At 45.1% G+C, this 13,056-nt stretch overlaps 1 protein-coding gene across 2 annotated transcripts in view; it reads left to right on the top strand.

Annotated features, from left to right (window-relative positions):
- SYNE1 (spectrin repeat containing nuclear envelope protein 1) overlaps positions 1–13,056 on the top strand; it is a 445,623-nt gene that overhangs the window by 257,289 nt on the left and 175,278 nt on the right. For both annotated transcript variants that reach the window (XM_066248218.1, XM_066248216.1), the window contains 9 exons: positions 251–2,411; positions 4,031–4,368; positions 4,592–4,736; positions 5,674–5,892; positions 7,053–7,312; positions 8,719–8,884; positions 9,628–9,783; positions 10,833–10,985; positions 11,860–12,042. In XM_066248218.1, the coding sequence (XP_066104315.1) occupies positions 251–2,411; positions 4,031–4,368; positions 4,592–4,736; positions 5,674–5,892; positions 7,053–7,312; positions 8,719–8,884; positions 9,628–9,783; positions 10,833–10,985; positions 11,860–12,042 (3,781 nt within the window). The remainder of the gene's footprint in view (positions 1–250; positions 2,412–4,030; positions 4,369–4,591; positions 4,737–5,673; positions 5,893–7,052; positions 7,313–8,718; positions 8,885–9,627; positions 9,784–10,832; positions 10,986–11,859; positions 12,043–13,056) is intronic.

Genomic DNA, 13,056 nt, shown 5'->3' with positions numbered 1-13,056 from the left:
TAATAGCTGTTCTCCAGTGAGTCGCCAGAATGCTAAGCCAGAAATGTCTTCGTTTCTACAAAAATGTGAAAGGTCTTATGTTTCTAGCACCTATGGTCTATTCCATAATAATGACAGCCCTTGGGTCAGCTAAACTCTAAGCTAAGGACATCCTCTTAAAGGAAACGGTGAAATGTAATATGACATGGTGTGAACACGTAACAGATACTGAGTTGGCTAATCTGCTTTGGCGTCTCTCACGTATTTGCAGATCCGATGCAGAGAGCACAGCTGTCCACCTGGAGGCTTTGGAAAAGCTGGCCTTGGCATTGCAGGAGAGAAAGCAGGCCGTTGAAGATCTGAAAGAGAAAAAGCAGAAAATGATAGAGCATCTGAATTTAGATGACAGGGAACTAGTCAGGGAGCAGACAAGTCACCTGGAACAGCGCTGGTTTCAGCTGGAGGACCTCGTGAAAAGGAAAATCCAAGTGTCGGTCACCAACTTGGAGGAGCTGGACGTGGTGCGGGCCAGGTTTCAGGAGCTGACGGAGTGGGCGGAGGAGCAGCAGCCCGGCATGGCGGAGGCCCTCAAGCGGAGCCCCCCGCCTGACACAGTGCAGAACCTTCTCATGGATCACCTCGCCATTTGCAGCGAACTGGAGGCCAAGCAGATGCTGCTGAAGTCACTCATCAAGGACGCCGACAGGGTGATGGCTGACCTTGGCCTGAATGAGCGGCAGGTCATCCAGAAAGCACTCGCTGACGCGCAAAGGCATGTGACCTGCCTCGGCGACTTGGTGGGCCAGAGACGGAAGTACTTGAACAAGACCTTGTCCGAGAAAACCCACTTTCTCCTGGCGGTGTTCCAGGCGACCAGCCAGATTCAGCAGCACGAGCGGAAGATTATGTTCCGTGAGCATGTCTGCCTGTTACCGGACGACGTCAGCAAACAAGTTAAAACTTGTAAGAGCGCTCAAGCCAGCCTCAAGACGTACCAGAACGAAGTCACCGGCCTCTGGGCCCAGGGTCGTGAATTAATGAAAGGCACCACCGAGCAGGAAAAGGAGGAAATACTAGGTAAGCTCCAAGAACTGCAGAGCGTCTACGACGCTGTGTTACTGAGGTGCAGCCACCGGCTACAAGAACTGGAGAAGAGTTTAGTTTCCAGGAAACATTTTAAGGAAGATTTCGATAAAGCTTGTCACTGGCTAAAACAAGCAGACATTGTTACATTTCCTGAAATCAATCTAATGAACGAGAGTGCAGAGCTTCAGACGCAACTGGCCAAGTACCAGAACATTCTGGAGCAGTGTCCCGAGTATGAAAATCTCCTCCTGACGCTGCAGAGAACGGGGCAGGCCATACTGCTGTCGCTGAACGAGGTCGACCATTCCTACCTCAGTGAAAAGCTCAACGCTCTGCCCCTGCAGTTCAACGTCATTGTTGCCTTGGCTAAAGACAAGTTCTATAAGGTCCAAGAAGCAATTCTCGCTCGGAAAGAGTACGCTTCCTTGATCGAGTTGACCACCCAGTCTCTCGGTGACCTGGAAGACCAGTTCTTGAAGATGAGCCAGGTTCCCCCCGACCTGGCCGTCGAAGAGGCTCTGTGCCTCCAGGACGGTTGCAGGGCGCTCCTGGGAGAGGTGGCCGGCCTCGGGGAAGCGGTGGACGAACTGAACCAGAAGAAAGAGAGTTTCCGCAGCACAGGGCAGCCTTGGCAGCCGGACCGGATGCTGCAGCTGGTCGCCTTGTTCCACAGGCTGAAGCGACAGACAGAGCAGAGGCTTAGCTTGTTAGAAGACACCGCCAGTGCTTATCAGGAGCACGTGAAGATGTGCGACCAGCTGCAGAAACAGCTCGAGGCCGCGAAAACAGAGCAGTCCAAGGTGAACGAGGAGACGCTGCCCGCAGAGGAGAAGCTCAAACTGTATCACTCCCTGGCGGGAAGCCTTCGGGACGCGGGCAGTCTGCTGAAACGAGTCACCATGCACCTGGAAGACCTCGTGCCCCAGCTTCAGCCCTCGGCTTACGAGAAAGCCAAGCATCAGACCCAGGCCTGGCAAGAGGAGTTAAAGCTGTTGACTTCCGCCGTGGGCGCGACGGTGGCCGAGTGCGAGAGCCGCATGGTGCAGAGCATAGACTTCCAGACGGAGCTGCGCCGCTCCCTGGACTGGCTGAGGGGCGTGAAGGCAGAACTCGGCGGGCCGCTGCGCCTGGACCTGAACCTCCGGGACATCCAGGAGGAGATCCGGAAGGTCCAGATCCATCAGGAGGAGGTCCAGTCCAGCCTGAGGATCATGAACGCCCTGAGTAGCAAGGAGAAGGAGAAGTTCACGAAAGCCAAGGAGCTGCTGTCCACCGACCTGCAGCACGCCCTGGCTGACCTCGCAGAGCTGGACGGAGACATTCAGGAGGCGTTGCGCGCCAGACAGGTTGGTGCAGCGGGCTCCTCTCGGCTTTTTCCCCGCTCTGCCTTGCTGTAGACATGTGTGAGAAATTTCTTTGGTTTTGTTTTTGTTTTTTGTTTTGTTCTGTTTGGGTTAGAATCGCTTCCTTAAATATTTTTTATGATACTGCATAGAATCATCTTCAACAGTGACTTAAAAGGATGTTTTTATTGTTTATGGATGCGGTATTCAATCTATGTGATTTCCATGTTATATCATAACTTTATAATATATTATTATAATATGATATAATATAATATTATAACTTTAGTTATACAGTAACCTCCACCTTCTCTCACCTTTAGGAGAGGTGATAAATGATAGCACTGATAGAATGATACCATGGTGAGTACATTAATAGTGAAGTAAACTTATTAGCATGAATAATTAGCAATGCCTTTTTAAAAACACTGTGAAACCTGGCACTTCTTTTTTTTTTCTTGGTGACAGAGACAGAGAGAGACAGAAACAGGGACAGATAGGAACAGGCAGGCAGAAAGGGAGAGAGATAAGAAGCATCAATTCTTCGTTGCAGCACCTTAGTTGTTCATTGATTGCTTTCTCATATGTGCCTTGACTGGGGGACTACAGTAGACCAAGTGACTCCTTGCTCAAGCCAGTGACCGTGGGCTCAAGCTGGTGAGCTTTTGCCCAAACCAGGGGAGCCCACGCTCAAGCCGGCGACCTTGGGGTCTCAAACATGGGCCCTTCGCGTCCCAGTCCGATGCGCCATCCACTGCACCACTGCCTGGCCAGGCTAAACCTGGCACTTTTAAGATTAGCACTGGATGAAGCCTCTCCCCATGGAGAGGCAGGCAGATGATGCAGCCCCAACCCCGATGCTGAGCCACGTTTTGTCCTGGGATCTCCCATCATCTGTCCCGTCCTTTCGCCCCTCCCTCGGGGAGGAGGGCTTCATCTTCTCAGGCTTTCCTGTGGCAGCACAGAAACAAGACTAAAGTATTCATCATGACTTCCCTGGGGGATGACAAAGAAATGAGAACATGTAGAGAATATGGGAGAATAGCTGTCTCTTTAAGATAATGATTTCATTTCCTTTCGATAAGTACCCAGAAAAGGGATCGTTGGGTCATATACATGGTATTGTATTAGTTTCTTTGAGAAACTTCCATATTGTTTTCTTCAGTAGTCATGCTGGTTTCCATCACCACTGATGTTATTATACTTCTAACCAGCTGAGGCACAATTTCTTTTTGGTAAATATTCAGTCAGCCACATATTACTAAGTATTATATCATATACTAGTAATATGAGAGAGAGGGGAAAGAGAGAGAGAGAGAGAGAGAGAGGGGAAAGTTTTAGAACTAGTCAAGATACCCGTATAAATTTCTATTTCTATTTCATTTCTGTCCTTGTTTACTTATTTCAACTGTAGTAATGAAATGATAGCAAGGTTAGCAGGAGGAAAAATAAAGGGTAATAATGGCTTGCACCAAAAAAATGTCACTGCCTTTTCCATTCCCTTTAGATGCATACATCCACGTGGTGGGAGGGGGGCTGGAAGAGAAATGGAAACATGAAACTGTTTCCTGCGAACACATTGCAGCTGAGACCTGATGGTGTTTGTCATTACTGCGTTTCAGGCTACCTTGACTCACATCTACAGTCAGTGTCAAAGGCACTACCAAGTCTTTCAAGCAGCCAGCGACTGGCTGGAGGACGCCCAGGGAACGCTGCAGCTGGCCGGCAACGGCCTCGACGTGGAGAGCGCGGAGGAGAGTCTCAAAAGCCACACGGAGTTTTTCAGTGCGGAGGAGCAGTTCCAGAGTAACCTGGAGGAGCTCCAGGGCCTGGCAGCCCGCCTGGACCCACTCCTCAAGCCAGCTGGGAAAGAGGAGCTCACACAGAGAATGGCCTCCCTGCAGGAGAGGAGCCGGAGGATAATCCAGGATGCACGCGTCCAGTTCGACCTCTTGCAGAGGTACTAGGGCGGGTTTCATCTTTACATTCTAGTGAAATAGAATGTGTTTTGATGTGAGTTTTCCCATGGGAAGCAAGACTATACTAATGATGTACAGCCACACGTAAATCCATACGTCCATTTCTTTCTCTTAAGAACCATTAGACATATTGACATTAGAGTGCTTCATAGAAATGTATGATTTGATGTTGCTTATTGACATTTGTTGGACTTTTTTTTTAAGATGTGCAGCTCAGTGGCAGGATTACCAGAAAGCCAGGGAGGAGGTTATTGAATTGATGAATGATGCAGAAAAGAAACTATCTGAATTTTCTTTGTTGAAGACGTCTTCCAGCCATGAAGCAGAAGAAAAGTTATCAGAACACAAGGTTATTTCTGTTATTGTTTCTACTGTCTTTATAATGGGTCTCTGTAATATGATAGTTCTGGAATCAGGTCAGTAAGTCATTTTCACCTCGGTTTCTTAACTATGAAAAATATACATGAACCACATTTCATAGCAGTTTTAGCATAATTAATACTGTCACTTTTTAAAGATTTCAGTTGGAAATGAATAGCTCAGTTTAAAAAGGCATTCAGAGCATTGCTTCTGATAAAGGGTGACTCATGAATTTCAGAAGATACTTCCATTAATTCAAATACAATTTAAAAATTAATAGCTGATTCTTCCTCATATATCACAGCAACATAAGGTAGAAAATAACATTCTTTATTTATTTATTTATTTATTTATTTATTTAGATGAGAGGAGGAGAGATAGTGAGGCAGACTCCCACATGTGCCCTGACCAGGATCTACCTGACAATCCCATCTGGGGCCAATGCTTGAGTACTGAGCTATTTTTAGCATTTGAGGCTGATGTACTCTAACTGAGCCATCCTTAGTTCCCAGGGCCACACTCAAATCATTCGAGCCACTGGCTGCTGGAGGGGAAGAGGGAGAGAAGGGGAAGAGGGAGGGAAGGAGAGAGAAGCAAATGGTTGCTTCTCCTGTATACACTGACCGGAAATTGAACCCACGATGTCCACATGCCGGGCTGAGGCTCTATCCACTGAACTAACTGGCCAAGGCCACAACATCCTTAAGTCCTAAATTCAGTTCACTTAGATTTTTGCTGCTTTTTTAAAAATGGGAGAATTTTATCTCAAATGGCACATAAACTTGTGTTTTTAAAACTAAATGTTCATCTCACCTCTTTTTAAAAATCCACTGAAGATCCAATTAAGAGTTAATTAAGACTTCAATGTAAAAGAGTTACCCGTGGGAGGGGAGCCCACTAACCCCTTTTCTCCTCCTGCACCTTAGGCATCGGTGTCAGTGGTGACTTCTTTCCACGAGAAAATTGTGGCCCTGGAGGGCAAAGCTTCCCACCTGGAGAAAGCTGGAAACGACGCCAGCAAAGCAACCATAGGCAGGTCGATGACCACAGTCTGGCAGAGGTGGGCGCGGCTGCGGGCCGTGGCCCAGGACCAGGAGAAGATACTGGAGGATGCGGTGGATGAGTGGAAGAATTTTAACAAGAAGGTAATTGCCTTTGGTGATGGGCTCGTTTCCTCCCGGATGATTGTGTGTTGTACAAGGCAGAATTCTGATTTTTTTTTTGAAACTGACTTTTATGAAACTCAAAAGCTTTTTTTTTTTATCTCTCTTTCAATGACATGAAAGCCTAATTATGAAACAATATACAATATGCAATGTGCAATGAATGTCGTCCCAAGTCAGGATCCAATTATTTAAATAAGAAAACCAAGAAATTAAATTTTGGAAGGAGGACCAGCCCACTTTTCTCCATTTGCTAGATTCTTAGTGAAACTGCCTACCTGACCCTGAAACATTACAGAATGCTTTTCCTTGGCCGTGGAAATCAGCAGGAATTTAACTCATGTCTCAAGTCCTATGTTAATTTCTTTCATCTTTGTAGTAGGAGTCAATGATGTAAGCCACATTTTCCTTTATAAATCAGGGATACATTTTTGTTCACTTAAATGTAGGCGTTTTTCATTTGTCTTTTAATTTCAAAATAAAAACACAACTCTTTCTATGCTATGCAGTCTCTGATTGCCCTGATATTATTTTCAGGTTAAAGCTTTAATCCCAGAATTGTAAAGATGGTCTTTCCTTTCAGCCCTGGCCGGTTGGCTCAGTGGTAGAGCGTTGGCCTGGCGTGTAGGAGTCCCGGGTTCGATTCCTGGCCAGGGCACACAGGAAAAGCGCCCATCTGCTTCTCCACCCCTCCCCCTCTCCTTCCTTTCTGTCTCTCTTCCCCTCCCACAGCCAAGGCTCCATTGGAGCAAAGTTGGCCCGGGCGCTGAGGATGGCTCTGTGGCCTCTGCCTCAGGCACTAGAATGGCTCTGATTGCGGCAGAGCGATGCCCCAGATGGGCAGAGCATCGCCCCCTGGTGGGCATGCCAGTGGATCCCAGTTGGGCACATGCTGGAGTCTGTCTGACTGCCTCCCCGTTTCCAACTTCAGAAAAATACAAAAAAAAAAAAAAAAAAAAAAAAGAGATGGTCTTTTCTTTCATGTTAAGAAGATTGTTCAGGTTTTAGTTTCCTGAAATTTAGGATTTACGGCATCAGCTTTAATGAGCTCTGAGGCAGTAGTGTCCAATGTAACATTTATTGGAATCGGCCTATTTTTTCAGTTTATTTTTGAGTTTCATGCTATATACATTTTTCATCAGGCTAAAAAAGCTGCTGAAACGATCGATCAGCTGCAAGATAAATTGCCGGGAAGTTCAGCAGAGAAAGCCTCGAAAGCAGAACTCCTGACCTTTCTGGAACATCACGACACCTTCATCCTGGAGCTGGAACAGCAGCAGTCGGCCTTGGGCATGCTGAGGCAGCAGGCGCTGAGCATGCTCCCGGACGGGGCCGCTCCGTCCCCTGCGGAAGAGCCGCCCGTCATGCAGGAAATCACAGCCATGCAGGACCGGTGCCTGAAGTAATTATACACCTCTCTTTCTCTGTAACTGAACTTGGCCTTGGCCCAGAAGGATACAGTGTGAGGTTTTAGAGTCCGGAGTGCTCCATCAGGGCTACCTCACAATGGTGGCATCTGTTCCCGTCACCCCTGCTTCTTATTTTTCTTCGCTCTTCCCTTACTTATCTGGCACAAACGTATCTGGCAGTATTTAGAAATACAGGGATGCACCAGACAGATTCAGTCTGTACCCTCATGCTGTCTACAGTCAAGCCGCAGAGATGGGTACTGTCAGAAGCCATCTGGGTGAAGCAACGAGAAAGGGTTGGGAAAGGAACACAAAGCAGAGGAGACTGACCGGGAGAGCAGTCAAGGGGGGCTTCCCGTCAGAGGAGTGTTCCAGCTGAAGGCTGAGCAGTCTGGGAGAGCAGTCAAGGGAGGCTTCCCATTAGAGGAGTGTCCCAGCTGAAGGCTGAGCAGTCTGGTTGGGGCAGCAAGGGAAAGGGAGAGTTTTGCAAATGGGAATAGGATATAAGAAAGCTTGGGCTTGAGGTGTCACTTTTAGGGAACTGTTGGGTGTTTCAGCTATTCATGTGAAACAATGCTTGAAAGCTAAACAGTTGAGAGCTACTTAAAACCTAGTGGTGAAAAGCTAGCTGACTCTTTGGCTAAGTTGAATGACAGAGAAATTGAAACAAGGCTAATGCTTTATAAAGTTCAGGTAAATAAGCCACTTAGAACTTAGTAGGTCGAGGGTTGAACTTAATGATATATAAACAGCCTGATTCACTTACTTGGCCAGAGAACAAGAAATGTCAGTAGATAATTTAACTGCTAATCAGCTAATATTATCCATAGATATCCAATACCCACCTATTCAGTTATAAATGAATTTAGGATCATTGGACTCTACTTATTTTAAGCTTTTTAACCAAATTCATGTCAATTCAAAGAAAATTTTATGAGTTTGGGTGTTGATCGTTATTAATTGTGAAATTTTCAAAGCTTGACTTCAAAGACTGGTTTGTAATAGCCGCAAATATTCCAGTTCCACATTACTTTTAAAGGCTAATGATCCTGTACCATTTGAGCAGATTCGCGGAGAGGAAACGAATAAACAACGCCCAGGTTACTGTACACAGGAAAATGAACTGCAGCTCAGTGGCATTGGAGTGTGTCAATCTCAATTTTCCTGGGAGAAATCATTCACTTCACAGGATGTATATTCTGCTGTTATACTTGAACTAAACTTAGATCCACTGAAAATTATCTGACAGTTTAGGGGGAGTGTATTTACTTGCAAAAAAAAAAAGATATGAAACTCTACCTTTTTAACAAATGTCTGCTTTTGGTAAAGTAACGCTGGCTGTGAGGAGGCTTCTCACACTCTCATCGCCTTCTGCTTTCTCCCTGCGGTGTCTCTGAAGCATGCAGGAGAAGGTGAGGACTAACGGGAAGGCGGTGAAGCAGGAGCTGCAGGACCGAGAAGGGGTGGAGACGCAAATCACTTCCGTGAAATCCTGGATTCAGGAAACGAAGGAATATTTGGGGAATCCGACAATAGAGATAGATGCTCAGCTTGAAGATCTTCAGGTACCCACCATTAAAAAAAAATAAAAAAAAATTGCCCTGATTTTAATCAGACACATTGTTTATATGCAATGAAATACTGAATTAAGATTTTTCAGAAATGCAAAAGAAACGTTTTTCCCCAAACTCATTCTATAAAAGGCTCTTAGTGGTATTCCATGGGATTTTTGTTTGTTCTGTATAAAGTGGACGTATTTCTTATTCAGAGACTAAAAAAAGTTTGTTTTTTCTTAAGGCGTTTCTCTAATGCAGGGGTCTCAAACTCGCGGCCCGCGGGCCGCATGCAGCCCACCGAACAATTTTGTGCGGCCCGCAGACTAATCCACGAAGTTCAAAAAATTTTGGATAAAATTAAGTAAGCCTAGGGGCCTACTTGTATTTTTCATTTCTCTAGCATCCTAGCTAGATATTAGCTTAGTTAACAGCAGTTGTGATGCGAACTACAGTTTCTGGTCGTCTTGTGACACTGAGTAAACTGCATGTACGATTGTGCTTGTTGTACTGATTTTTTTTTTGTTTTCAACTGCAGTGAGAAAAGTGTTGCGTAACAGTTGCCTTTTGTAGACCTAGTGCGGCCCGCCGAACGGCTGTGATCTTGCTCTGCGGCCCACATGCTGAGTTGAGTTTGAGACCCCTGCTCTAATGCTTCACTTAGTCCTGTGTTGCCAGACAGCACGTCATCTTGTCTCTGTACCCCTGGGTCTCCTTAGGCTCCCAGAAATGTCTTGTTTTGATCTTTCCTCCAGACTCTCCTAACGGAAGCCACAAACCATCGGCAGAACACTGAGAAGGTGGCGGCAGAGCAGAAGAACAAGTACCTGGCTCTTGGTACCGTGTTACCTTCGGAACTCTCCCTTCAGCTGGCGGAAGTGGCGCTGGACCTGGGAACCACCCACGACCAGGTAGACCTGTCATCAAAGAGCAGTACCGGCCCACTCTTTTCTTAGCTCAGTACTCTCGTACAAGGGTTCTGGATTTTCACACTTACCTCTTTATGGAAAAAAGAGCTAAAAAATAGCTCAGCATAAAATAACAAGATTAAATTAGAGGTCTTATTCATAGGCAAAAAACAAAATCCCACATCAGATAATCACAGATATGAACAATAATATCATGAATTAAACCTAACTGACCTGCTTTCCCTTATCTTTTTCCAAAATAAAAAAGACTAAAAAAAAGAACAACAAAATATAAGATATACATTATGTGTTTAACAAATATTTACTGAGTATCCAGGAGCTACCAGGAACCCTTCTAGATGTATTTCAGCCTCTCATTTACACAAAGAGGAAATTTCTTTACCATCTTTAATGTTTTGTTATAAGCAAAAGTGTGACTGTGTGTTATCAAATCAAACCAAAGCTGTCAGAAACGTATATAAATGTTAATTATTCTTTTTCGTCTTCCTTTCACTGGATGTCCTAACTGCTTTTGTGTCAAACTATAGGGATGTAATTGCGAAGTTAGAAAAAGAAGTCCCAGATCATTAACAGGGACTTATGAAAAGGTGCTCGGATGCTCAGAAACAAATTTATGTGTTCCTATTATCTGGAAAAGTTTTGCGTATTACCAAGAAAAAGGCTTGGAGGTGTCTGTGCGCCTGAGGTCACAGTGTTAGTAAACAGAAATTCAAACTCAGCTATCTATGCGGCTATCTATGAATGCTCTGTAAACATTTGACGACTGAATCACTGAACATTCATTGCTTGTTCCTTTGCCAAAACAGCAGCAGAGAGACGTGCACTGAATGCATAAGGATGGGGGGAAGCAGGACTGTGTGGAAAAGACTGTGTGAGAGTTTGTAACCGCACGTGGCTGGTTGGACAAAGCTCATTGACGCCAAAGCAGCACTTACCCCGAGATCATGCGTCAACATGTCCACAGTGAGGTTTTTTAGAGTGTTACCCAGTTTTAACCATGGTTGGTTTTGCTGTTCTCCCTTGTGATTCAGATCCAGGACAAAGTCAAACAAGTTGAACAGAGCAAGGCCACGAGCCAGGAATTCAGCCGGCAAATTCAGAAGATAACCAAAGATCTCACAGCTATCCTGACCAAGCTGAGAGCAAAAACGGATAATTTAGTTCAAGCTAAGAGAGACCAAAAGGTAAGGAAGGAGAACCGGAAGCGGAAGGGGTGCCCCTGGGTACACGCAGTATTTTTTGCAGTTCATTTTTGAGCTATTTAAAAACAAAAACTTTCTTGATCAACAAGCTTTATTAAAACCAGATAGTAAAAACCTGTATAATTTTGTTAGCCAGTGTCACCCCAATAAATTCAATTAAAAAAGAAAAACAATAAAAAGAGGTGAAGAGGCAATAAAGAAATTTTATAAATATGCTATCATAAATCTTTATTGCCTCTTTTTATTATTTTTTTAATTAACATGATAGCAAAGATCTATTTACATGGTACTATTTATCATCAGAATTGAACTTTAGTAGCAAATACACATGCATGTGTGGGTCACCGGGAGAACTGTCAGAGAGCTACAGAATGAGTTAGGAGTACAGGCAGCATGTCAAATCCAAAGAGAAGGGTGTTCTGGGTAGCGAGGTCTGAGTTCTCCCCTGCAGATGAGTGACTAACCCTTTCTGGGTGGGGCAGAAGGAAAAGGTCCATAGGAAATAAACACCAGGGTTACCAGGGTTATAAAACATCCCCCTCTGCCTTTCCAACTGAAGAAACAGAAATGACCTTATCATGGTAGCATCGTTCTTGTTTGGCTTCTATAAAAATCATTTAAAATATCAGCCTTCTTAGCCAGAGGGAAAGGAGGGGTGGCGATCCTAGAGGCGGGCTGAAAAAGACTCGCTGAGGTTGACGGGCACACGGCGCAGATGATGTTTTATTCCATTGCATACCTAACCCTGTGCCCCAATAAACTCAATTAAAACTATTATATGTCATTCATCTGATCTTGGAAATCCTGGAGAAACTCACTTCCTGTAGTCCAGTGTTTCATTTTGGTGACGTCCTAGGTGCTAGGAGAGGGACTCGATGCCTGTCATTTGAAGCTGACGGAACTGGGGGAAGCAGTGCTGAAGCTCTCGGAACAGAGTGGCCAGCTGGGTAAGCCGCTGGCCAGGAAGATAGGCAAGCTGACTGACCTGCACCGGCAGACCGTGAGACAGGCCGAGAGTCGGTTCTCCAGGCTCAGTCAGGTACGCGTTCCAGCCCCGTCACCGAAACCCTCCGGGCCGGGAAGTCTGTGTTCTCTTTTTCTCCTTTGAAAATAAAGAAAAGGAATAATATTGACAATGATGAGAATAATTTAAGAGTAGATGATTTCATACCACACTTGTGTTCCTAAGGAACTAGACATATTTAATTTGCCTTTATTTTCTATCAAACCATGTTATAAACTCACTGACAAAGAGGACGTGCACATGTACTTTATGGTGACTATTTTAAAAACTGAGTGTTGGGCAGATAAAATATATTATGCTCACTTTGTTAAAGATGGCGCTGCCCATCTGGAAGGCCATCACCCAGGTGATAATATTAGTTGCCCTTCTTGCTTAGGATGGGAGTGATTATATTAATGTGTGTTGGGGGAGGGCTTTCGTGCCAAAAGGTTTTAAAAGGAGGAGAGATCACGTTGTTCTGGGGAAGAGTGATTACGTTCTAGGAAGAGCCCATGGAGGAGAGCAGAGAAAGGCCATGTGGAGGAGAGGAGAAGCAGCCAAGATGGCAGAATGCTGAAGGAGAAGCCAGTTTGTGCAGAGTTTGTGCAGAGAGAAGGAGATGGGGAACAGAGGTGAATAAGGCTGGTGAGGTAGAAATCTTTGATTCTAGGAAACTCGGATAAGTCAGTGGCTTTAGGAGCCCTGAATGGAAAGGAAAGTGTTTTCCCACTGTGTGTATTTCTTGCCCGCTGGGTGCAAGCTAGGATTAAAGCTAATGGCCCACCAGTTCTTGGTTCTGTTGTTTCATTACCATCTGTCCGAATCAAATGCAAACCTGCACGGGCCAGGCAGCTGTGATGGTGGCCGTGGCTACTGGCTTTACACCGGGAAAGTAATTTGTAAAATACATACTCATTCATCATCATGTTTTACAAATCAGTTTGTGTAAATTCAAGTATCTTAAAGTAAGACGTGTACATAGATATACAGAGAAAATATAATAGCTATTATTTACTTGATAGGTTCAGGTCACACGTCCATCGTAGCTGT

The sequence above is a fragment of the Saccopteryx bilineata genome, chromosome 12 (genome assembly GCF_036850765.1).
Source record: "Saccopteryx bilineata isolate mSacBil1 chromosome 12, mSacBil1_pri_phased_curated, whole genome shotgun sequence".
Taxonomy (NCBI): Eukaryota; Metazoa; Chordata; class Mammalia; order Chiroptera; family Emballonuridae; genus Saccopteryx; species Saccopteryx bilineata.
Note: the sequence above shows the minus strand (reverse complement) of the source record. Positions and strands in the feature narration are given on the sequence as shown.